At 36.4% G+C, this 27,828-nt stretch overlaps 1 protein-coding gene and 1 pseudogene across 1 annotated transcript; both read left to right on the forward strand.

Annotated features, from left to right (window-relative positions):
• Positions 1-2,857: 2,857 nt before the first annotated feature.
• LOC105053496 (ribonuclease 3-like protein 2) lies at positions 2,858-17,491 on the forward strand. The gene is made up of 5 exons (XM_019853240.3): positions 2,858-3,277; positions 3,362-3,529; positions 3,636-3,985; positions 9,024-9,040; positions 17,322-17,491. The coding sequence occupies exons 1-5, from the start codon at positions 2,891-2,893 to the stop codon at positions 17,489-17,491; spliced, it is 1,092 nt and encodes a 363-aa protein (XP_019708799.3). The 5' UTR covers positions 2,858-2,890.
• Positions 17,492-20,216: 2,725 nt separating this feature from the next.
• LOC105053495 (DEAD-box ATP-dependent RNA helicase 7-like) lies at positions 20,217-21,273 on the forward strand (annotated as a pseudogene).
• The last annotated feature ends 6,555 nt before the right edge of the window (positions 21,274-27,828 follow it).

The raw sequence follows: 27,828 nt of genomic DNA on the forward strand, positions 1-27,828 counted from the left end.
GGACGTAAGATATCATATTTTTTTCAAAAAGTAGAGGTATTTTTATCATTCAAAATTTTAAATAAAAAAATAAAACTGCAAGCATTAAATGTGTGTTGAAAAGTGATGGCTACGTGGACCAATGAGATAAGACGATACCCTTCGCATCGGATTTTCTACACCGCTCACGGTGCACAAAGAATTTCTCGGGGGGGGGGGGGGGGAGGGGAGGCATGGTCCTTATAGGGGAGAGAAGCTTTTGGGCTTTTATTTTTTAATTAAAAATTTTGTTCCCTCTTGAAATTTTTTCCTTCTCTAAATTTTTTTCTTCCAGCATTTGTTCCCTATTTTTTTTTTCTTGATATTTGTTCTGGATTGTGGATCAACACAATCGATTTACTCCAGATAGTGTGTTATCCTAAACTCGTGATAGGGTAATATTAATGCCACATTTCTAGCTAGTGACAAGGCAACTATAATGCAATATTTCTACTTGTGATAGGTAATGATAATGCCACATTTCCAACCTATGACAAAATAATGATAATGCCATATTTCTAACCATTGATATGGCAATTATAGTATCACATTATTGCTAGGCAATCATAAAATTGCTAGTTTAAAGCACCACATTCAACTACTTAGTATATAAAATTCAATTTTCTGCATATCAAACAAAAGTGTATATACACACATAGGTCATCAAGCATAAGAATAATTATCTATATCAATAACAAAGTCCAAATGAAACATTTATCAGCCCAAGTACATATAAGATATTCAAATAATTTAAAATCAATATTTGACAACTTCGATGGAACTTTGGATCAACTTTAGATGTGAGCCCGAACTGACGGACTCCGTATCTAATCGACCTCGGACGTATATCCAAATTGATGGGCTCTATCTCGAATTGACTTTGGATACTAGCCTGAACTCACGGTCTTTGCATTGGTCTACCTTGGACATGAGTCCAAGCAATGTACTCAAGTCGAACCATCTCGCCAGGGTTAAGAAAATAAAAAGCAAACACAAATCCACATTGAAAGATGAGGAGAAATCTGTTTCATTGATAAAAATGTCCATTACAAGAGATCAAGAACACAAAAATATAAAGATAAATTAAAGAGCCTCGTCAGTGGCAGGGTTGGGTGCAAGTTCAACTGCGGACTCAGGGGCAATCTCAGACTCGATGGTAAATGATGGTGCAGTTTAGTTCTCCTCTCTTCGGTCTCATTATCACTGGCCTTTAGACGAATAAAAAAATATTCGTTGCAACGATGATATCATCTCAAATTTATAATAAATCAATAAAAATTTTATATTAAATAAATTATCATATATTACATCAATTTTTATGGATAATATCTCATCTTATTTTAATATATTTTATATATTTTTAATTTTTTATTAATTTATTATAATGAGTGAGCAGCCTGGGCTTAGCAGGTGTCAAACCGCGGCAATGAGCTACAGCAGATCCTTCCGCGACCTTAGCCTCGAAAGCGACAGAAGCCTTGAACTCCGCGATGGTTCGGAGCTTGGCCTCTGCAGCCACCATCGACTTTTCCTCAGTAGCTTGGGCCGCTGCCGCTTCATCCTTCTCTTCGGACATCATCGAGGCTGCCTTGCTGATCTCCAGTTAACTCCTTCTCGAGATTGGCAACCTTCCAATGATACTGTTCGGCTGCCGCTGTCCCTCCGATCTTCTCCCGAGCGGACGGGAGCTCGGACTTGACCCGCAATATCTCTTCCTCAACCATTTTTTTGGCGTCTTCAACGGCCCTTGTTCGAGCTTTGGAAGTCCGGAGCATGTTCTCGCCCTCTCGTCGAGGACAGTGATATGGTGGGCCAACAGAAAAAGAAAAATGGCAACGAACAACTTGCAGCCAAAGATTTTCACTCCTCCTTTGGTTCCCATATCCTCCATCCACGCTCTCAAGTCCCTCCAAACGACCACCGTCGATGCCATCAATAGCCCTTGCCACCTCCATTGCCTCCTCTTCTATCTCAAATTTCATCGCGGTAAGCCTCTTGCATGTCCTCCCCCTTCCCTTCCCTTCCCATCTCCTCCACAAAAACGCTCTTGAATCCCTCCTACTCGTCACCTCCAAGTGGCAGACGGCCATCTCCGCTATCTTGGACTTCACTGTGCCGCCATCCTCATCCTTCGCAACTGTCCACCCCCTAAAAATTGCTAAACCTAGAGAAGATAACTAAACGCTTCATGAACCACCGATCCCGCTAATGTAACCCACAAAATTCCAGATATATATACTCCTTCATAAATTCCAAAACATGGGCGTTCGCTTTCCCTCCCAATCTCCTTCCTTTGCTGTTGCTCTCTTAATTCCCTCATCTCTTCCTTGGCCGGTGGCCCTCCTCCTCCGCCGCCTTGTCTACCTTGTCATTGCCGCCGCCGGCACGTGCAGCGGCCGCCATTATATTACTCTCCCCTACTACGTCGCAAGCCCAAACTACTTGACCCTTCCGTACTAGCAGTCTCTTGAGGGCAAGACTTTTACGTCCATATTATACCAAACTTTCTATTCATATACTGAATCGATCTAATTACACACCTGTAATGATTAATGAATAACGTACGGCAGAATCTTTTTCTTTTCTTTTTTTTTGGTAAATATTCTTTTTTCTTGACTCCGATTCCTGCTAGGATTTACTTAATTATCTACGCTCTGACTTCGTATCGGTTTCTAAGTCCGATTTTTTTTTTTTTTTTTTTTGAGAAATAATTCCGATTTCTTTTTAACTCACAAGCCCAGTACCCTAGCTGACTTGAGCCGGTGAGCGGAGGTTTTCTCTCGTGAGGCCGTGACGAAGAAAAACGCCAGATTTCACTTTTGACGCCCAAAGGTTGAAGCCAAAGCCCGCCAACCGCGCTGATCACCGGCGGATGATGCTCGGCCCAACCGTCGCCGGCTTCGTAGCCTTCCCCTCACCGCCTCTGGTCGACGCCAGCGACGATGGGATGCGCGTGGCGGTGGCGACGGTGGAGCGTCTCCTTGGGTACTCGTTCCGAGACCGGAGGCTCCTCGAGGAGGCGCTGACCCACCCGTCCTACCAGGAGCACCCGACGTACCAGCGCCTCGAGTTCGTCGGGGACGCCGCCCTTGGCATGGCATTCACCAACTATGTCTACCTCACCAATCCCGACGCCAAGCCCGGCCGGCTTTCCACCCTCCGCGCCGCCAATATCTCCACCGAGAAGCTCGCCCGCGCCGCCGTCCGCCACGATCTCTACCGCCTCATCCGCCGCAACTCCCCAGACCTCGATCGCATGGTATCCGCCCGTCCATCCTTCTGAATTACCGATCGTAAAAAACACGGGAACATCTTCTTAATTGTTGATTGATTTCCTGATCAGGTGGCCGAGTTCACTCGATCGGTGCTGAGAGAATTGGAGGACGGGGAGGACTTAGAGCCCTACGGCGGCTGCAGCATCAAAGCCCCCAAAGTACTAGCCGATATCGTCGAGTCCATCGCCGCCGCCGTCTACATCGACTGCGACTTCAATCTTGAGTTGCTCTGGAAGGTAGATATATAGTTGAACCCAGAATATTCTTGGTTTTGCTTTCACCTCTCGTTTGCTTTTTATTGGATCCTAAAATTGATTGCCTTCATCATTGGGCTGGGAGCAGGTAATGAGGGGGATGTTGGAGCCGATAATTACTTTGGAGACTTTGCGTGAGCAGCCGGTGACGACGCTCTACCAGTTCTGCCGGAAGAATAAGAAGAGTATCCGCTTCAAGCACCGGAAGATTGGAAAAATGAACGTGATGAACGTATTAGTCGATGGCCAGACCATCGGAATTGGATCATCAAAACAGAAGATAATCGCGAAACTCAATGCTACAAGGGATGCATTGGAGAAGCTATCTTGCCCCAAGGCAGGGTTCATGGATATTGAGCCCGCTCTGGCTGAAGGGGATGGAGCAGGTGAGCAGATACAAGGATCGAAACAAAAGCTTCATAAGCTGTGCAACAAAAAGTCAGCTGGTCATTTTCTCTCCGATAAGCAACAAGTGCGAGCTCTAATTCATTCTCTTCCTGATAATTGGGAGCATATGAAGATTAATTTAACCCATAATGATAGCATCAAGAATTTTACTGATGTTGCCCGCTATATGGAACTCAAAGATGAGTGCTTTATGATGGTAAGGCTTTCTGGGCAAGTCTTTGTGGCCAAGTCTAGCTCCCAAAAAATTTCGGGCTCTAAACGCAAAAGGTATTGGAACAAGAAAGGGAAATAAAAGAAGGTAGATCTAAACCTAAGAAAAACAAGACCAATCGCAAGAAAAAGTGTAAGCAGTCTGAGAGAAAGAAAGATAAGACCAAGACAAAATGTTACACTTGTGGCACATTAGGTCATTTTGCTCGTGAGTGCTCCGAGCAAAAGAAGGTAATACATAATCTTATTTCTCGATGTGACATATATGTTTCTAATTTAATATTATTTATTGAATCTTATCATTTATGATTGTAGACTCAGGAGCTACAGATCATATAGCTAGCGGCTGAGGAATGTTTGTGGAGTATCATCGAATCCTAGCTGGAGTAAGATGGATTTATGTAGGAAACAATGCTAAAGTCAAGTTCAAAGAAATTGGCACTTGCAAATTAGATTGGCATGGTAGCCGATCTTTATTCCTATATGATGTCCTACGTGCATTCGAACTTCGATGAAGTTTGATCTTTGCAATTATTCTTCTAAGTTTCAGTTTTAGTTTAAACTTTAGGTCTAATGGTGTGGACTTGTTTAATGATATTATTTATTATGGTTCTAGTTATATAATGAATGATTTATTGTGATAGATGTTGAGCACTATATGTATAATTATGACAATGGTTATTTTTTATTACATACCTCTATTAGCAATAGCAATGCAGATATGAGTATTTGACATGTTAGATTAAGATATATTGGGCAAGATTGAATGAATAGATTGGCAAGCGAAGATCAATTGGGGTCACTCTTCAAAGTAAAAATGCCCATTTGTGAGCATTATTCAGCTGAAAAATGATTAGAAAATCATTTGGCAAAGCAACTAGAGCCAAACTTTCATTGCAATTAATACATTCTGACATCTGTGGTTCAATGAGTGGAAGAATAAGATGAGAGGCTTTGTATTTTGTTATATGTATAGATGATTTTACATGTTATGGCCATGTCTATCTAATTTTTCATAAGTCTGAAGCACCAGAGTGTTTTAGATTATATGTAAATAAAGTAGAGAATCAGTTAGAAAAGAGAATAAAGACTTTAAGAACATATCAAGGGTGTAAATACACTACAAAAAAAAAATGGCAAAAAATTTTGTCAAAAAAAGTCTATTTTTTATCGCTAAAATTTTTTACGATGAAAAAAAAATTCATCACAGAATTGTTGCTAAAGTCCCGTTGTAATAAATTATGACTGACTTTTTGCGACAAAATTTATTTTATCGTAAAAAATAAATTTTAGCAAAAAATAGCATTGTGTCACAAAAAAGTCTCATCCAGTGACAAATATTTCATCACAAAAAGATACAAAATTTTATCATAAAAAATATTTTCATCACTAAAAGGAGCAAGATTTTATTCCATATGCATTATTAAGTGACAAAAACTTTTAATCGCTAAAAATCTAACTTTGTGATAAAATTTTGTCGCTAAAAATTTGCTTTGTGATAAAATATTTTGTCATAATAGATTCTTAAGCATAAATTTTAAGCAACAAAATTTTTTCATCACTAAAGATTGAATATTGCGATAATATTTTTATCATAATAGAATTTTTAATACAATATGATACATACTTTAAGTGATAAAATATTTTATCACCAAAAAAGTAGTTTTAATGATAAAATTTTTTATCACAAAAAGTTAATCTATAATTTAGAAATAATTTTTGGTGACCAAATTTGTTATCATAAAAAGTTAACATACCAATAAAAAAAATTTTTAGTGACAAAATATATTATCACAAAAAAAATTAACCTACCATTAAGGATAAATTTTATTATTACAGAAAGTTAACTTATCATTAAAAAATAATTTTTAGTAACAAAATTTATTGTCATAAAAAGTTAACCTGTCATTAATGACAAAATTTATTCACAAAAAAATTAACCTGCTATGTTTTCTTCAAATAAATAAATAAAATATATTAAAATTTAAATTAATTAACATATTCATAATAATTCAAATATCCTTCAAATACATCATCATATAAAGATTCCTACATCAATACAGAAATTCACGTATTAGCGACGGTAAAAAAGCCATCGCTAATAGAGCTATTCACCGACAGAATATTACGATTAAAAATTTTTTTATTGCTAAAAATAGATAAATTATTAGCAATGGCTTAATTGGTTATTAGCGATGGAAGTACCATCACTAATAATTATTAGCAACGGCTTTAGAGATGGAATACATGCCGTCGCTAATAATTGAAATTTTTTTTTAATTTTATTATAACGTTATTAGCAATAAAAATTTTATTAGCGACGGTATTTTACCATCACTAATAACATTAGCGATGATAATTTTGCCATCACTATTACTATCCTATTTCATCCTCCGTCCAATTTCTCACTTTTCATTTTTTCTCTTCCCCACCTCTTTCCTCCACCTTCGATCTCCCCGCCGCCCCTCTTTACCACACTCCAGTCCCCTCTTTTCTCCACCATCAGATCCTGCCTTCCTGAGCCCTTGGCCATTTTCTGCCTCCCCAAGCCTCCGGCTGCCTCCCTAAGCCCTCGACCCGCCTCCCTCCAGCTGCCTCCAATCCCCTTCTTTCTCCTACTGATGGATCTGACTTTTTTGAGCCCCCGACCTACCTCCCTCCGACCACTTCCCCGAGCCCCCGGCCCATCTTCCCCCTTTTTCACCCACCTTCTTCTTTCTTCCCCCTAACTTTTTCTTCTATCGTGCAGCGCTGCCTCCGTGCCACCGTCTCTGAGAGTTTGATGAGTATTAACAATGGCGACGGTGACAGCTATTTATAAGATTTATAATTTTAATATTTTTAAATTAATATTTATAAAATTTAGTTAAATTAGATTTAATATTTAAATTAAATTAATAATATTTAATTAAATTTATTTTAAATTAAATAATATTTAATTAATTTAAATTAATAATATTATTAATTTTAATAATATTATTAAAATTAATATTATTTTCAAGATATGAATTACTCCAGAAAGCTCTCCAGTGAGACTAGTCCTACTGCCTTTGACGGTAGGGGTTCGAGATCGGGCCACCGCTGGTGCATCGGCTCTGGCCTACTCATCTACTCTAGTGGCGGTCAAAGCAACTCGACTATTGGATTCTAAATCCTAGGCTCGGCCCGAACTTCGAAAATATTTTTGAACTGGACTCAAGGAGAGGTGTGGCCTGGCCAAGCCCGACCCATTTTCCATCCTATTTGCAATCCCGCTGGATACTTTAGAACCTCCAGGATGCAATTTATCTGGATGCCATGTTGGTGCGCTCATGTGGCCTAGTCATCTGGCATGCTCCAAGTCTGCATGCACGACACGTGCGTCCTAACCATCCTTATTTATAATGATGTCATTTACTTAAAAATCCAGTATTTTAAAAATTTTAAAAATATTGCATTGCATATAATGATAGATCCGTCTTTTGATTAATGTACATATTCTATGATATTCGTATATTTATATACTTTTATATGGATGGAGAATTATGTACATTGGTTAATTGACTGTCCAGTTTGGACAGTTTGAAAATTATAATTAATTTTATAGGTAATTACAGTAATTAAACAATATATTGAGGGTTCAAAAAAAATTTTAGACAGTATTTTTCTTTAGTTCTGCTTATATATCTTTAGTCATATGGAGAGAACTAAGAAAAAATACTGTCAAAATTTTTTTCGGCCCCTATTACGTATCATTTAGTTATTGTAATTGACCTATAGAATTAATACAATTTCTGAATGAGATAAGATTTTCTATACCTATTAGTTAATGATAAGATGCATTTATTATGTAAGCCATTTTAAGTGATAAAATATTTTGTAAGTATTTTTTCTTATATTTGTATATGCAGAATCCTTAAATAGAGTACCATGATCGTAGTTGGATAGACCGTCAAGTAGCCAACGGAGTGATTTCTGCTAAATATAAGGAGGATGTCAAGTACTTCTGTGATTATGCTTTTGAGAATGCTGCACTCTTAGTTCAAGGATAGGCTCGTTGTCCTTATAAGAGATGTGTCAATAGAAAAATACTTGATAGAATACAGTAATTGTTCATTTATATAGGAATAGATTTATATCAAACTACAAATATTGGTATCTACATGGAGAGATATGGGAGATAATTATAAGGGTTAGAAGTTAGCAGGACAGGGATACAGACAGAATGGTAGATAAGGTTATAGATGCGGCTGGTCCTAAATTTGACTAGGATATGGGAGACGATCCAAAAACTGACAGCGATGATTTCTATCGTATGCTAAAAGATGCTGATGAGCCACTATGATCAGGATGTGAAACATACATTGTATTATCAGCTGTGTTAGAGTTGTTGAATTTGAAGATCGAATTTAATATGACAATCAATTATTATGATAAGATGCTAGCAATAATAAAAATGATGCGATCGAATGATGAGAAGCTTGTTGGGAGCTTCTATGCTTGAAAAAAATGATGAAGGAGTTCTCCAATTGGCTATCGGAGGCTTGTAATGTAGTTTGAGAGATATTCCTGATAAATCGAAGATGTTTAATTTTTAAATTTATGATAGATTTGTATTCTATTTATTAATAAATTGTTGCTTCTACTTGCAGGAGTACTATTGATTTGAGACTCCTCAGAATGAGGAGGCTGGCCGTCGGACCTTCGAGGAGGTAGCCACATGGAGGTTTTGAGATAGACTGTACAGCCTTCGATAGTCTATCATAGAGCACTCCAGTTCTGAATCACCATCAGACTGAAAGTCTTACACAGGTCGCTGGATGTAGATAGACATATGGGAGGCCCTCTGCGACTAGTGGAGTACTGAGGAGTACTCTAGTAGGTGGCAGAGGGCATGTCAGAATCAGTCCATCTAGCAGCATCCGACAAGCACACTGGTGGCTCCATTGGCATACATATTATAGCTGATAGATTGATAAAAATTTTATATCTAAATTAATTTATATTGAATTGATCATATAAATATTTTTATTAATTTATTTTATTATTTATTTATTATAGATATGGCAGCTAGATCGTGCATCACGATAGTTGCAAATATGAGAGGCCACACACCAGTCTAGGAAGACTAGTGATTACTTAGATCCTAGATCTCGATAGATCGCGGTAAAAATTTAAAATATTATTTATTAATTTTTATATATACTGATATGTATGCACTAATAAATTTTTAAACTGTATAGGCAGATTACACAGAGTATCTCGTATCATGGCACGGTGAGGATCCATCCTCTCTGCCCCTCCTTGATCTCGAAGGATAGCTCAGAGCCATTGGAGGGGTGAGTAGGAATCGATCATAGAATTCGACCATAGCTTCGATCCTCCAGTAGCTTGATACTCTTTCTCTCAGGCCTCGATGATCCAGACATGGATGATGCACATGTGGAGCAGGTCGTGCGGAGGCTTTGGAGTCAGTGACCTTAAAGCTTTCGAGATGCCATCCATGATACAGTTATTGAGATTCTTCGAGATCCACATCTGCACGATCAGTTGAACTTATTATCATAGCCATCACAGTAGGTAAGTCTTGCTATAATTTTTTTTTACTTATTTTAAATTTTTATATTTAGAAGCTTCATATGTTTAGGCTTGAGTCCAAAAAAGAGACTTAGGAGGTAGAAATTCAATCTAACTATCTAATCGATAGGTCGAAGATGTTTATAGCTTCGTATCATTGAATGAAATGCAGAAATAATCTGTTCAAGAATCAAAGTAGTATATCGAAATATATATTTTCGTATCGATATATACATTTTCATATCAAAATTTATTAATAATATTTTATTTTTTTATTATATGATGCGGGCATATTCGGTTCTCATCCATCAGTTGCTAGAGAGGATGTACAGGAGCATAAGGAGGATGAGGAGGATGGCGAGAAGGATTTCACATAATTTTTTTTAAATATATATGTAATTTTAATATTTATAAAGTAGTATAAATTTATAAAATTATAAAATTTATATTTTTAATATAATATAATTAATTTTATATTTATGATTATGATAAATAATTATTATTTTATTTATAATAAATTTTAAAAAATATTATTGCTTGTTACTATGATTAAAATAGATTCTAAAATATCTAATTATGATTTTTTTAAAAAAATAAAAAATTATTAGCAATTACATTAGCGACGCAAATATCGTCGCTAATAATTTTTTAAAAAAATTAAAAAAAATTATTAGCAATAGTATAGTGATGATATTATTATCATTAATAATTTTTTAAATTTTTATTAATAAAAAATTTAAATTATTAGCGATGGCTTTGTTGTCACTAATGTCGTCGCTAATTACTATTATTAGCGATGAAATTTTTGCCATCGCTAATAATGATAATTAACGATGATGTTATTTTTGATAATATTTTAGCAAGGGTTGCCATCGCTAATAGTATTAGCGATGGTAACTTTGCGATTAGAGATGGCAATTAGTCATCGCTAATAATTTTTTTGCTATTAGCGAATGCATGTTCCTTCATGTATCATCTTAACAATAAAAGTTTATAAATAAAATGATGTCTCATATAATACCTATAAAGTTATGAAATGCCCAAGTCTTAAATAACAACCACAAAGTTGTAATGTAATTAATTGATTTTTTGCAATAAAATTGTAATTTATTGCAAAAACCTTACTTTTAGTGATGATATTTTATTTTATCACTAAACATTCATCACAAAAAAATACTTTTTTTCTAGGGATATCTGTCTGAACAATTTAAAGAATTATGTAATGACAAAAAAATTATGAGGCAATTAGCTGTTCTTGGTATCCCTTTGCTAAATGAAATTCTCAAGAGAAAAAGTAGAACTCTTTTGAAAATAGTTAGATCTATAATGGCACAAACAAACCTACCGATCTTCTATTAGGGAGATGTATTGATGATTGTTGCTTATATACTTAACCATATAAATCAGTTTCTTTCACATCTGGTGAACTATGGATGGGTAGAAAACATGACCAAGTCATTTAAGACCTTGGAGGTCTGTATCCTTCTAATCAATATGGAAAGTTGGATCCAAAAGAAAAAAAATGTATCTTAATCAGATATTCAGAATACTCAAAAGGTTATGTATTTTTAAATGAATAGAAATACGGAAGCATAACTAAAATTAAATCATGGAATATCACTTTTCTTGAGAATATTTTTTCGAGCAGAGGCGAGATTGACAAAGTACTTCTTTACATAAAATAGAGAAACTAGATAATATCAATCTTTGTCAAATTGAGACACAAAAAAGATGTCTCGATCTCAAGAATAATCAAGTGGGATTCATAAGAATTTGAATTATAGAAAAGTAATCATAAGAACAAACCCGGTTGTTGTTTTGAAATTGGAGGGAAAACTTTATTAATCACTCCACAAGATAGTGATGAGTTTGGAATAGTTCATAAGGCTCTATCTTATCCTGAAAAAATAATGAAAGAAAGCTTGAAGTAGAAGTGGGGTCTATGAAGGCAAATCAAATATTTGGAAACTTGTATATCTTCCACCCGCACGAAAGGCAATTGAGAACAAATTGATTCTCAAGATCAAGTACAAGATTGATGGAACCATTGAAAGGTATAAGGCTCATCTTATTGTGAAAGGTTATACTCAATAAAAGGGTTTAGACTTTGAGAAAGCTTTTTCTCCAAATGTAAGGTTTGTTTTAGTTCACTTAATTCTAGCCATTGTAGCTCCAATATATTTGGAGCTATATCAAATGGACATCAAGACAGCATTCTTAAATAGAGAACTAGATGAAAAATCTATATGGAGTAACCAGTGGGTTTCATTATTAGAGGCCAAGAGAGTCAAATTTGTAAATTACGATATTCTATATATGGTCTAAAATAATCATCTAGATATTGGTATTTGGGATTCCATCAATTGGTAATCTCTTATAATTTTACAATGATTGGCAAAGACCACTGTGTATATGTCAAATAGTTCACGGACAAGTTTATAATAATATCATCATATCTTGATGATATCTTGTTGGTTAGAAATAACAAAGTTTGTCCTTATTATAAAGGAGTGGTTATTCTCAAACTTTGAGATAAAAGATATGGGTGAGGCGGATTATATTCTGGTGTTAAAATATATTGAGATAGTTCAAGAAAACTCGTTGCTCTTTCGCAATTGTATATTAGAAAAATTCTTAAACATCTTAATATGAATGACTATAATCCTATTGATACTCCTATAACAAAAGATGAGTGCTTGAGCCTTGAAATGTATTTCAAGACTCCATGAGAAAAGAAAATAATATCCAAAATATCATACTCAAGTGCAGTTGAAAGCTTATGTATGCTATAATGTATGTAAGGCTGGATATTTGTTATGCAATAAGCTTGGTCAGCTAGTATCAATCAAATCCAAGACAAGAATATTGGAAAGCTATCAAAATTTTTTTTAAATATTTAAAAAGTGCTGCAGACTTTTCCCTTTGCTATCAAGGATCTAATTTGCATTTGCAATGTTATACTGATGCTGATTGGTGACGAGACATAGATGAATGCAAATCAATGTCTGAATATATTTTCTTTCTAAATAATGGCATCATATCATGGAGTACAAGAAATAAATCTATATAGCTTTGTCCATAATGGAAGCTGAATTTACGACATGTTCAGTGATAGTACAAGAACCTGTTTGATTGAGAAATTTTTTATTACATTTAAAAATGCTAAATGATAATAAGTGATCAGTGATAGTGCACTGTAATAGTCAAATAGCAATAGACTACATAAAAAAATTCTAAATATCGCTATACAACCAAACATACTGATTTCAAGTATAATTTTATGAAAGATATTATAGCATAAAAGAAAGTAGTTATATGATATATTTTCACACATCAAATGGTGGCGGATTCACTCAGCAAGTCAATAGCTAGAGATGTTTACATGAAACATGTAAAATTATTGGGGCTATGTAAATTGTGATGTGAAACTTATGAACAAGTATTTATTATATATCTTTGAAAATATACTTATATCAAGTATAATATTCACATCATAAAATGATCATTTTGTTCATTTTTTTCAATGCCCATTAACAATTACACACACATGAGTATTATGTCAAAGTTATATTTAGTGCACATGAAGTGAAGTATGTTAGATAGGCAAAGATTGGCCTTCTCACATAGGCAATCGCTTTTGGTGCTGAGGAGCATGCAGAAATGAAATATTTTAAGTATAAAAATTCTAAGAGAGTTTGAGCTTAAAATTTATATCGTCTTGATAAAAGAATCAAGATTAGATCATTATTATATATTTAATCGAGATAGATATCCCATCATCTAATCTAGCCTATTTAGAAGCCAGACATGAATTCTCGAGTAGTTGTATATATAAGAGTATACTAACTAGGAGAATTCACATTAGGCACCAAGGTGTCTGAATTTAAGTTTGTATGATGGTTCATTTAGAAAATGACATATACTCTTAGAAAATAGTAAACACTGTATACATAGTTCATGCCATGTATACTATGCAACTAATAAGGAAGTGAGAGAATGGATCCCTACTTTCTCATTGTGCGAGATGCTTGAGGTTCGACAACCTCTATTATTACTCTTAAGGACTTCTGACTATTTTTTAAAATTTTATTTTAGTATTTACTATTTTAGTGTATCCCCAATGGCCATATATGATTCGGTTCAATGGGGTATGTTTAAGAAAGTAGCTGAATAAAAATGGAGAGCGAGTAGTAAAGGAAGATTATATTTTTATTCTACATCCATACTTATATTCATCGATCGATCAATTATGTCATCCATGAGCTAGGAAAAAGGACATCATTGTGAATACATGGTAGTGAAAGAGGTAAAACATCCTTCTAATGCTATTGTTAATAGAGGGATCGGAGATGTTAGGACTAATGTGACAAAATTAGTTTAGGGTATTGATCTCTTGGGAATGAGATGTTATATATCCTTAACAAGTACGTGGCAAATAAGCTCTTGAATACTTGTTGGTTGCATGGTCTATTTACCTAGTATGAATGGATATGAAATATGGATAGAGATGAGTCAAATGCATCGTGTGTGTGCGAGTGAGAGATGTTGGTATGTAGAATTTAATCTGCCCATGATGCCTAACCCATTAACCAAAATGATTTAGAAAAAAAAGAGCTGGAATGGCAGTTTTGGGTGGTTGCTTTTAGTAACCACCCAAGACCATTTAAAAGGAAAAACTGTAAGGCAGTTTTATACATTATGAAGAAAAATAGAACAAAAGCTCTCCTCCTTCCTAGAATTTGGGACTCTCTCTACATATGTAATTGATTCTTAAAGGCTCTTAGACTATGAAAAATTAGTGTCTTCACATTGATCATACTATGGATTAGCCAATAAAGCAGCCAAAGATCCATTTAGGCTAGAAATCCGTAAGTTAGGATTTAATTTAGAATTTTAATTTCATTATTCAGTCACCCACATGGAAAAGTCTATAATGCTTTCACATAAAGGCATTGATGTCTTCCAGTCCCACATTTTACTATATACAAACTCTTTGTTATTAAAAAAAGAAGATCCTAGAAGTACTTAAAAGTGATGTTAATTAATGTTTTGTTTAAAGCAAGTAAACTTAATTTTTCTTGTATAAATTTCCTACAAAAATGATCCTAAGTGGTCCTAGTAGTGTTTGCTTGCTCATCTCATGCTGAGGCATGCCAAGGGTGAAGCAACACTTTATTACGATTCATTAATGACTTGTTTTCCTTTCAAAACAGATACCTAAACAGCGAGCCTTACGTCTATTAATTAAGACTCAAATTGAGGTCGTTTGAATTTTATGCTATTGTGCCATTTTAAAAATAACTTTTCTTCATGTAAAAATTAATAGATTATTTTTTGCTTCCTTTTAGTTGTTTGATTACATTTCTGAAGCTGACCTTAGGCCTCAATCGCATTGACATTCTTTGAAGCAATATTTGCAACCGTATAATGTTGCACTAATTGACACTGTGCATGGTGGAAAATTTCCACTTTAATAAATGAGATGTGGAAAGTATGATATATTTTGTGCATTAAAATCCACAAGGACACTGTTCTTAGGGTTTCAGGGTATTTGTGCAAATACAAAGGACAAAAGGCCTGATATCATATTATCATCATATTTCAATTGATGGCAATGAGATTGACTATTTTATAAGTTACCTTAACTTTTCCTTTTTAATTGCAACAACCACAAATATCATTATGCATATGCAATGACAATCCAAAACAAATTTGCAGGCATGCACCTATCTTTTTCATTGATTCTTCTCTAGGTTTTGTCAACAAATATTCCCGGATGAAATAATTCCATAAACACTGTATAACCCAATTTCTTTTAGAACAGAGGTTGTTTATGATAACAGGACCCTGAAGTTGTTGCATATATAGCTATTTAATTAACCAAGTAAAATGAGTTCGAAAATATCCGCATGCACGCAAATGCTGTGCTATTGTTCGACATGGATTATTAAATCTATACTGGAACGCACATAACAGAGTGTTTTAGGAGCACCCAGCAATATTGAGGAGAACGAATTAAAGATGAGATAAAGCAACCAGGAGAAACAGAGGAAGAAGACAGGGTATGGAAGTCTCGGCAAAACTTATTTTAGGAAATAATCTGGTGAATTTTGGATTTCTAAGCCAACCAACCTTAAGAATGGTGCTAAAACTAACAAATATCGGTGTGCAATTCGTTTACCTCAATCCAAAGATAGTCTAAACCTTCCTATTTTAAGATCAAGGAAAGGTTTGTGAAGATAATCTAAAATATTTAAACATCTAAATTCCTCCAAATTTAACATAAACATAACAGAAAACTGAAAAATCTATCCGCCGAATCTTCAGGCTTTGCAGTTGCATGTCACATTTACTTGATACCAATTTATCAAACTGAATGTTTATTTTGGAACTCATCATTAGTGCCACTATGATTTTTAGTTCTTCTGTTCAGTTTGCACAGTTTAAAGCTACTTATTCAGCTAGCTTAGTTTGGATTGTGCTTGTTGCCTTGTTGGGATACTCATGCTAAGACAAAGTTCTGCCAGCATCAAGGAAAGAACATGAGATAGATGGAAATTTAATGATGATTCCTTTCAAGAACCACATTCTCATGTTTTTGTGGTTGAGGTCCTGAGGAGCCTCACATTTTCATACCTCAATTCTCTCCTTTGTGTTACCCCAAATCTGAATTCTTTCCTATATAGCATTAGAGTTCAAGGCATCTTATATTACTTGGTATCAGAAAAGCTTCGCATCAGACAAGCTTGAGTTTTTGAGCAATATTTTATATCAGAGCAAATTTGATTCCTCGGACAGAAGCAATTTCATTTCCTCTTGCCAAGTAAGTTGGATCCCTTGCGTTCGGAGATTTAAATCCTGCAAGCTTGTTTGCTTCAGGATGAACGAACCTTTTATGATTTGGATTGTCACAACTGAAAATCTCAATGGAGAATCATTTGACTCAAACCTGAAATCAGAACTAGAAAGGAATCAAATGCAATTGAAGCTGATACCGTAATCTACTCAAATAAGAGATACAGATTTTGAATTATGTTAAAATGGGGTATGATTCTTGGAAACAAATCAAGCTCAAAGGAAGAAGTAGAAAAAATCAAATTAGATCGAAACTTGTATAGCTAATTGACTCACCGACAGAATTATGTAAGATGCATCAAAGTAAAAAAGAATATTCTAAGTGGAAAATAAGGAATGACAAATATGTGTGAACTTATAACATGAGACCAAGACCCCTCTGTCTCTCTCTCTCTTCAAGCGCGTGCGCGCACGCACACACACAGATGCTTTTACAATAACACGCTGAATCAACTATTGGTTTCTTTCTGTTTTTCCAATCATGTACTTGTGTCATATCTTTGTATGTGTCTTTTTTTCCCTGAAAATAGGTGGATAATGCTTACATTGTATAGTTTCCTAGTGTCTTTTGTAGCATCTTCAGAGTCAGTACCATTCGAATGAGGATACAAGCAGCATTACATTCATAATCACATCATTAAACAATTCCATAGTTCTTTTCTTTTCCTTTAAATGCTCCATGACACTCTTCTCACGCTGCCAGCAGATTGAGAAATATAACCTATACTTACATATTTTATTGAAGTCTGCAGAACTGAGAGAGAAGATGGACCTGCTCATGACAAGAGATTCGTATGTTCGGTTCTAGTTGAAACTTGGGATAATTCTTTTATTTCATTGAGTGACCCCACGTCAAGGGTGAAGGATGCCAAAAATGCAGCAGCATACAAGACGCTATCTGAACTACTTAATTAATCCGACGCACCTATGCTCATCAAATGCTTCACTACGGAAACCAAGTTAGTTTCTTTCTTATTTAGGCTTAGTCATTTATTAATTTGCATTTTAATGTAGATTACTGTTTGTCAGTATTGTTATATTATGGGGATTGTAATATTCTTTCACCATATATTTTTGGGAAGCTATGTACAGCGATTGGCTATAGGTTGCTGCTGTGTCGTAGTCGGAACTTGCAATAAACCTCGGATTGATCCATTTGATTTGATGTTTTTTTGAAAAGTTCATAAGTTAAGACTCCATACTCCTCAAGAGTGCTTAATCCTGTGTTTTTGGATGGTTGCAATCATCATCGTGAATTGTTTTTTGTAGTTGTGGCATGCTATAAAAGGTGATAACAAATGTTATTCATGAATTTTACATCTTTAATAATTTTACATTATATTTTGTGAAATAACTTTAAAAATAAGTAGGAGCTCACCAAAAATCCAGTAGGATTGTAGAATCAACCATTCTCCATATAATATCCATAATTCATTGAATGGGTTAAATATGTTTAGATTAAATTATTTTTTTGGTGTAAGTTTTGAGCTTTGATCCATGCTCTAGAGCGTGAATTCAAGTATTACATCATGATTTCACAAAATTCTGACAGCATTTCCTCTAGATTTAGTATTTTTTGGAAGATTTGGATTTGTATTTTGAGAAAAAATAAGAAAAAAAAAAGACAGAAATGAGTTGGCTTTTTTTTTTTTTTTTTGATGTAAATTTACAGTGTTGTGAAGGGGGTCAAGGGTTGCAAATTAAATGAGGATGGGTACCTCGATTCTTTTCAGCAAAATCCGTATGCAGGTTTACAGGTTATAGTATTTCAGGCCGATAGAGTTTCAGCAATACAGCACTGCCGATTTTTAATAGAGCAGAGTTTCAGCAGTCAAAATAGATTCCAGCGGATTTTTAGAAGATGGGTTTACTAAAAATGAGTTTGCAGGAAAATAGGTCGTCAGATTTCGGACGAGGTCTGCGTTCTATTGATGATATTTCTCGCAGCAAGATTGCCAAGCATCCTTTTAATGAATTGTGCTACTATAGTAATGGTTTCAATGTTGACATGTCTGGAGTGTGTTGCCCAGAATAGAAGCAACTTTGTAGTTTGCTGTGCTACCGGATTTGGGAGGTAAGCATGGAAGTTGAAACAGCGCTTGTTTCTCTCCTTCCAGATAGACCACATAAACCCGCTGCTACCAGCATATCCAGCAGCCCTGGAGTATATTTTTGCTGCAGCCTTGCAACCTCCATAGATCCTCTTGAGAACTTGGTATGCTGTCCGAATAGAAATCTTTAAGAAGTATTATGTGCCAGACTCTCCTTGAGAATGATCTGCTGTTTCACTAACATCATCGCATAAGATGCATTTGTTTGTTCCTTGCCAACCTCGCTTGACAAGGTTACTTTTGGTTAGGATTTTGTCCTGATAGGCAAAGTACATGAAGAATTTAATCCTCTCAGGAATCTTGATTTTTCAGAGGACCATACTAATATATGGTTTGATTCCTCCATCCATTGAGAACCTATAACAGGTTATGGTCAGGAATTTCTTACCTGAAAACCATCGCCATTCTGTTGTGTCCGGTTTGTCGAAAATCTGAATTGTTGATATATGGCAGTGTCTTAGGGTATGGAGCTCTGGGTCATCAGGTAGCCTCGGGAAAAATGGCCAACTTTGACTGTGCTCGAATCCAGCAATATCGTTTTCAGATGAATTCGGGAATCAAAAAGTTTTTCTTTGATGCATCCAGCAATATCTCAAGATCGGTTTAGCGGCAGGATCTTTTTTTTTTTTTTTTAAAGATAATGGGAGCAATAGACCTTTGATAAAACCGAACCAACCGGTGTAGGAACGAGGCACTTTGGAAACTGCTCGAGCTGCTTCGTCTTCTCTTTTCTCTCTCTTTCCACCTCAAATCTATAGATTTTAGCTTAAAAGAAATCTCGTTAAGGTAAGAAGCTAACTCATTAATGGCCAACTTTGACTGGTAATGAGAGAGAGAAAATCTCAAATACCCTGAGATTATGGAATCTATCATCTCCCACGTACCTTATTATTTCAAGATGAAATTGCTTATATGCTATCCATCGTGATAGAGTGTATGGGAATACAATCAGCTTTTATTAGAGCTTATAGTTCAACCAAGAGGCAGAGGTGGCAACCATCGATCTAAATAAGACGAATTTTATCCAACTGACAGCAAATTCAAGACGAGGATGGATAATGGTAAAATCCGCTCCAAGCATGATCTGAATATACATAGCTCTTCACAAATTTTCTTCTTAAAGTTAAAAAATTAATTTGTATAACAAAAAGATAATTAGCATATAACCCCTATATTTTATATCGATTTACAAATATTCTCCTTCATAAAAAAATCGATCAATGTCAATCTTATATTTGATAAAATATTGCAATGTGACTCATAGGCCTCCCAATTGAGGCCTGAGGCTCCCGCCGGCAATTACATGATATTATTTTTGCCACGTTAGTACCTTCTAATCCCACTTTAACCGTGACGTGGATAATGGAGTCCACAATATCCCCATCATCTCTCACTATCCATCCTCATTCTTCTTTCTTTCTTTCCTCCCTCTTTCCTCTTGCGCCGTCCCCTTTCACGGAGATACACAACACCCTTCCCTCCCTCCTCTCTTCCTTCACCCTTCTCCCTCTATCCCTCCCCCATTCTCGATGCCTTCGCTCCTCCTTTTCTCCCCCTCCGAGCTCGATGAGCTCAAGAAGTTAAAGCATAAGAAGTCCAAAAAGTTAGAATCCATGGCCTGCCGAGCTTGACTCGAATGACTTTATAGAAGAGGAGAATAAGAGCAAGAAGAAAAGGAAGTACAAAAACCTCAAATCTGCAGGTGAAGAAATTGATAACAGCGACAGCGAAAGCTCAGAGAAGAAGATTAGCAAAAAGAAAAAGGCTTTTGATGAGAAGAGGAGTGACACCATCTCCGATGCGGCAGCGAGGGCGAACAGTTCTGCTTTGAAGGAGCCGAAACAAAGGAAGAATGATGAGGATGAGGAGGTGTTCGCAAGTGGAGAGGACGAGGGTGCTGTGAACCCGAATGCGGTGTCCAAATTTAGGATATCGAAGGTCCTAAGGAAGAAGTTGAAGTCCAAGGGAATTGAGTCACTATTCCCTATTCAAGCGATGAACTTCGATTCCATACTTGATGGGTCTGATTTGGTCGGTCAAGCATGGACTGGTCAGGGTAAAACCTTGGTTTTTGTGTTTCCAATTAATTTTGAAATCTTTGACAAATGGGCAGTACAAGGAAGCTAGAAAAATGGTTGTGGAAGGCCTCCGACTGTATTGGTGCTTCTGTCAACTAGAAAGCTTGCAAATCATGTGTATGCAGATTTCAGGCTTATAGTAGTGCGGTGGGGTTGTCTTCATACTATTTATATAGAGGATCTCCTTATCGTGCTCAAGAGCTTGCTCTGAAATGAGGGATTAATATAGTTGTCGGAACACCTAAGCAGATAAAGGATCGTATAGAGAGGGAAACTCTTGATCTAAAATTTTTGAAATTCCGCATCCTTGATGAAGCGGATGAAATGTTGAATATGGGTTTTGTTTGATGATGTTGAACTAATTCTTAGTGAGGTTCAGGATGTGAGTAAAGTCCAAATATTTCTCTTTAGTGCTACCCTATCTGGTTGGGTGAAGAAGATTTATGCAAGATTTTTAAAACCTGGTAAGAAAACTGCTAATCTTGTTGGCAATCGAAAAAAGAAGTGAAAAACAGAGATATGGATCTAAGGAATCAGACCAGGAGATTCTCTCGAGCTGCTACTCCGCTGCCTCCTCCTTGACAACCCACCATTCACCGCCGCCTGGTTCCTTTCTTGCCTCCCGATTCCACTTTGTCTCCCTTCGATCTCTTTCATCCAATGGGTTCGCCTCTCTTTGCTTTTTCTCATCTTTCAACCCTTCACTCATCCGTCAGTAGTAGGCGAGCACCGTCGAGATGGCACGGAACATGAGAACTATATGCCAGACGAAATCGGCTTGGAGACGGTGGAGGCTACGGCGTCGACGGCGTAGGAGGGGACAGGAAAGCAATGCTTGAAGGCAGTAGAGACGATGATGGCGACTGTGCCACCGGTGAGGATGCCGATGCCTTGCATGGCAAAGATGGTGGTGATGAAGGCCCCATGGGTCTTCTTGTTGTCGTACTCAGAGAGTTTGTAAGAGAGAAAAGGGGATGAGAAGGAGAGTAAGGGAGATCAGATTAGGGATGGGGAGAGGGCATTAATGATGAAAAGTTTGGCGCTTGTTGAGGTTTAGGTCCATATCAACCCTGTCATTGTTTGGTTGCCATGTCAGATCAGAATCCCATTTGTGTTGCCACATAGGCGTCGGTGGCGAGCACGAATCCCAATTGGGAGGTCTGTGGGTCGCATTGCAATATTTTTGTGATGGCCCGGTCCGAGTAACGAATCCCAGCCCACCAAAGCCCAAACAAAAAAAAACAGGGGAGAAGACTCCCGAAGGGAGTCTTCTTCCTCCTCTCGCCGGCTCACAATCGGAGTCGGAAAGAGCCCCCCTCTGGCCCTATTTAAGGAGGAGAACCCTCCTCTCTCCCTCTCACCGAAGATCCTAAGCCAGTCGACGGCAATCGTCAGAAAACCACCGTGGATATCCGACCTGTGCCCATCCAATTTCTCGTCGGAAAGCTCACCGACGTCGAAGGTGAGCCTCCTCCTCCTTCCTCTCTTCTCCCCTTTCCTTCTCGTGCCAGTGTGCACGTCGCCGGCGACCGGAGTCACCGAATTTTGTTGCGGAAGAAACATCTATTTTGCCCATTTTTCTTCGATTTTTCGATGCCGGTGGTCACCGTCGACTACTGGTTTGGATCCCTCCGAGCCACCCGTCGTCGCCCTTTTGTTGTCGGCCAGCTCGTGCCGATCGACCGCCGACTGGCCGACTAAATCGAGGGGATCGTGGGGTCCCCTGTTTCGATAAAGCAAGTTCGGGAAGAAGAAAAGAAAAAGAAGAAGAAGAAGGAAAAGAAAAGAAAAAGAAAAGAAGAAGGAAAAGAAAAGAAAAAGAAAAAGAAAAGAAAAAAAAGAGAGAGAAGAAAAAGAAGAAGAAAAATAAAATAATAATAAATAATAATAATAAATAGGATTTTTCTCCTCTCTCTCTTCCATGAAGAAAAAAAAAAATTATTAAATTAATTAATAAATAATGATATAAATAATAAAATATGAAAAAAAGAGTTTCTCTCTCTTCCCTCTTTCCTTCAGCTTGAACTAGTATTTTCTCTCTCTAGAATTGGACTTTCTCTCTCTGAAATCCTCTCTCTAGATTATTTCTCTCTCCTAAGATTTTCTAAAATTTTGAGAAGAATGATGATGAATTTAAATGATCTTAGTGATGGGTTTTTTGATCTGCGATCGTCGGACGGTACACCGGCACCCACTTTGATCAAATTAGATATTTTTAGATTTTAATTTTTATAATTTTATTAAATTATCCACATGATAATTTCAGCATGATTTGATCTGATCGATCAGATTTTTGACTCATATCATCTAAAGAGTCCAAGATGAATTTTCTCTCTCTAGAATTTTCTTTCTCTAAAGCCATTTCTCTCTCGATCGATTTCTCTCTCTTGATCTATTTATCAATGAAAATTTTTTTAATATTTCTGATCTAATGAAGAATTCTGATCTATGATTGTCAGACAGCGTACTGGCACCCACCTTGATCAGATCATAATCTTTAGATTTGATCATCCATGATCCCGATCTAGCCATGACTGATTTGATCATGTTGATTTCACCAATCGAGATATTGGACCAATCGTATGTTGGATTGTATCACCTGATCAATTCGAATTGTACCTCATGAATTCTCTCTCTTCTAATTGTCTCTCTCTACTTGATTTTATGAAATCGATGAAGAAACCTCGGTCCTATCACTTCGAATCCGATTTGATCTGATAGTCAAACTTTGGATCATTTAGGTCCTAATTAGATTTTGATTAGATGAAATTAGATGATCGGATCCAATCTAAACCATTGAAATATGGTATTCGTATTCTTTCTAATTATTGAAATTGATTCTGTATAGGATTGTGGATGTTTGATCATGGGATATCGTGATATGATTTACGAACAGAATTTTTGAAAGAAAATTTATAGAATTATGTGGATTTATTGGAATGCGTTCGAGGTAAGTAATGTTTCATTTTTCTAGATTTATCATAAATTATAATTATTTTTCTGACATGATTTGTGAAACGATGCATGAATTGGATGAATAGTATTTTGTTATAAAATATCTTATTTAAAATATTATGATGAAGCATGATTGAACATATTGATTTCATGATGCATTATAATGATTGATTTCGATACTACATGATTATATGTTTTATTATCAAATTAGAATATAAATATGATTTATGAAGAATTATGATATAAGAAACAATATGAATTGACAACCTGACTATGTAAAGGACCCCACCAATGGGGCATATACATTGGCAATTGATTTGTCCTGAGGGTTTACGTCGCAAGAAAACCAGCGACAAACCGCAGAGAGACCAGCAGTTCCGAAGGACTTTGCTGCCAGATGATTCGCAGCTCACCGCAAGAAGATACGCGGTGTTATGACCCTGCCACAGGAAAAATATGGTCATAGCTCATGGTTGACGAAAAGAATTGAAGAACGAAAGAAATTAAAATCTCGAAAGAAATTTAAATTTTGAAAAAAAATAAATTTGACATGAACTATATTGCATAATTGGAAATTGATTTCGAATTAATGAACTCTATATGCTTATTTTCTATAAATGATTATTTACTTAAATGCCTGATGAAATCTGTTGAAAAGTGATCATTGCTTACTGGACTGTCTAGCTCATTACCTCCTATTTTACTATTTTTACAGATATTGAGGAATTAAGATGATACAAGATATGAATGGAAAAGTGATCAGAAGCAGAATCTCCATACTTTTATTTTAAATTGAAAGTCTTATTGAATTTGATGTAAGGTCTATGAATCATTGTTGAATTTATTGAAATATTAAAGTAGAAATTTAGATCGTTATGTTTTGGATTTGAATTATTGACTAATTATTCCGCTGTTGTTTTAAGATAACATGATAAGATGCCTTGCATGTTTATGGAAGTTTTTTATGAGTATGCGGCGGTTGCCATGACCCTCGATTCACAATCTCGGATCGGGGGCGTGACAATTTTATCGAATGTAAGGTTGACATTGATCGATTTTTTTTATGTAAGAAGTATTTACAAATCGATGTAAAATGTAAAGATTTATATGCTCATTATCCTAAAAAAAAAAAAATTGTAGTTTCATCTAATCCGATCCATCAAACCCATCGTGTCTAAGTCTACAGTCTACCCACTTCATGCTTCTCTAAGACTCCACCCACCCCACCCCATCCTGAGATAAATACGGTAGGTATGGATAATGGCCTATCCGAACCATGGCCATCCTTATCAAGAGTTAAAGCCATTGTGTCTTTAGAGAGCCAAATATATATAGACCTCCAACCTCGAATTATATCTTTCTTTCACCAACCTTTTGCATGCCTTATCACTTATCACTTGTTAAATTTCCCAAGAATGAGCTGGTTAGGCATCCAACCGCAGATCTTAGCTTAGACTGCATAATTCTGGGCTTTAAGTCATGCCTTGCTGGATATTGGATTGTGGGACCATTATTCCATTTACGTTCTAGTTTGTTGCAAATAAATAAAGAATATATATATAATTATCGAGGCATGAATGTAATCAGAACGTGTTCCGTATCTAACCATGGCAGAACAAGAACTGGTGAAAAATTTTATGCGATAGACAAAACGATAAGGTATGAGGCCCATTCACGTACATGCTCTTAATTCTGTTTTTATCCTTTCTGGTCCTTCTTGTTAACCTTTTTTTATGTGTTTCTGCTCACATGCATGAGCAAATGGGCTGTTCCAGGAAACCCACGCGTGGCCTATACTAGGTAAAATTATACCCTACACCCGGTGCACCACGCCAATCAAACCTTTTGTTCCCAATAGGTGCGTTGAGCTAGCACTAGATTGTACTGAGCAAGACCGATATTAGCAAACATGCTTTATATCACTATGCTTTGCAAGTGACCTAATGATGGCTCCTCAAATATTTCTTTGATGAAGTGGTCTCCTTCGGAGGGAGCTCTGCTAGAATATCCTCCTAGATGGAGTCTCTTCACACTTGTCCATTGAAGTTTTTTCCTAAGCCCAGTCAAAAGTTTAGTTGAAAAATGGAAGCCAGCATAATTTCCTCCATCTTAGAATGATTTTATGTAGGCTTTTCTTAGCTCAGCTCTTCCGACTGCCACCCCTTTCTTTGACTAGTCTCTCTGTATCTTACAAGCCAGACTATAACACCATCTCCCTTTGACCGCAGACTTATGATGCCAAAGCCCTACTATTTTAATGAAGAAAATATGGAGCTAGCTAGGCTTCCATGGAAGATGTGTTAAAAGAGGACTTAGCATGAAGAAGGTGATCGATGTGGATCCATCATCAAAATGGGTCCCATCTTTGTCATGTTCTTTGATTTAGTCGGCATGTGCCAAAAGCAGAGTTTCCAACTTGCATCACTCAAAATGGATGCATGGACTTTCCAACAAGTTTGAATGATGAGCCCGAGGAAATTGTTGGCTCCTTTGCTTCACAACTGTTTGGTTATCATTCTAGTTTTACCACACCATAAATATTCCAGATAGCATGCACTCCCAAAGCATACAAAGTACACAAATATGTGTATATTTGGTCGATGACACTATCAATTGGACAATGTTGATAATTGAGACCATTATATTGGTCTCCTGTTTTGCTAAGTAATCACAAATGCGGAGATTTGCCCGACTCTTTATTGTCCAAGATGTGTGCTAAGAGGACCTTCAATTGTAATGATGATGATGATGAATATGGTTGTTAACATCTTGACTTGTGAAGCTGTAAGATAATGCTCAAAACAGTGTCATTATCTCCATTGAAGACTTGCTCTCTGCTTCAATTAATCAAATATACCATTACTGCTTTATAGGTCATGTGTATGTTGGACCTGAGCAGTGAATCAGATCTCACCGCTATCCATGTGATCGATTGGCTGCTGCCGGTGAGTCAAGTACTGACATCAGTAGTGGAGATGCTAGACAAATCACAAGCTGCCAATAATGAGCCATGTTGTGGGAAAACTCTTGGTACAGATAATAATCAGGAAACTAGCAAGTTCCTGCAAAGAGAGACCAAGATGGGCGCATCTTGACAGCAAACATAGCACTCATTTGGGTAACCAGTTCTACCTAACACTTTCACCTAAGATTCAAGCCTCTGATACAGAAATTTTCGCATACCGAGACTTCCAAGCAATCTTTTCATGATCCGTGGATACGTAAGGTTGACGACAAATCTGAATGTTACAATTGAGGATGTCACCCAGATGAGTAGAAATGTTGGTATACATTGCTTATGTTTTGGATCATATCCTAATTGAGGATGTATCATATGAATTGTTCTAGAGTACCCTTTTTTTTTTTTTTTTCCTTTTTAGATGGATCAGAACCACATGGTGATAAAAAGAAGGAAAGCAAAGATAAGGCAAGCATCATATTTTTCAGTCTTGCACAGTGCTATAATGACAGTGTAAAGAACATTTGAAGGGTGAGTGCACTTGGGAATCTATCTTCTGTGCTTGGTGATAAAGCGAAAACTGTTATTCTCACCAAATATTCTTGCTAACTCCTACCAAGCAAAAACCCTGGTGGCAAAACTAGGTTCTTGTCAAGTTATTACGACAAAGATACACCTTCCCTAGTCTTATCGTTCACACTAGAACTGCCCATATGTCAAACCATTTGGTAAAAGAATGAGGAAAAAAGTGTTGAATCTGTGAAACAATCTAAAAGGCAGTCGCTAGCTAGATACTCAAGTACTACGTTTTTTATGACAACAGTAGAATTCCCTTTTATAAAAAATAAACTAAAATTTTACAACTATACTTACTTCTCCCGAAGATAGTGGCATCCATTGGGGAGGTTGAAGACACTTGTGGTTCTCGCGATCTCTTCAAGAGGATCTGATGATGAAAACTCCATGAGGTGGGGGGAATGAAGCCTGGTCCGAAATCATTCCCTTGGAAGAGATCGAGATCATCATCGGAAGGTGCTCTTCACACGAACGGCTTCGAACCAGACAACATCCCCCTCAGCTATCATGTGAGAGAAAGGCTGGAAGATAGAAGGGGCCTCCATCACTTGGCCATGCAATATATCTTCATGG

Source organism: Elaeis guineensis, chromosome 10 (genome assembly GCF_000442705.2).
Source record: "Elaeis guineensis isolate ETL-2024a chromosome 10, EG11, whole genome shotgun sequence".
NCBI classification, from domain to species: domain Eukaryota; kingdom Viridiplantae; phylum Streptophyta; class Magnoliopsida; order Arecales; family Arecaceae; genus Elaeis; species Elaeis guineensis.

Bases quoted from the DNA above. Each gene is read 5' to 3' on its own strand.
- LOC105053496 (XM_019853240.3), top strand. From the start codon at position 2,891: ATGATGCTCGGCCCAACCGTCGCCGGCTTCGTAGCCTTCCCCTCACCG. The intron at 3,278-3,361 runs GTATCCGCCCGT...TTTCCTGATCAG, and splicing joins CCCCAGACCTCGATCGCATG to GTGGCCGAGTTCACTCGATC. The intron at 3,530-3,635 runs GTAGATATATAG...GGCTGGGAGCAG, and splicing joins ATCTTGAGTTGCTCTGGAAG to GTAATGAGGGGGATGTTGGA.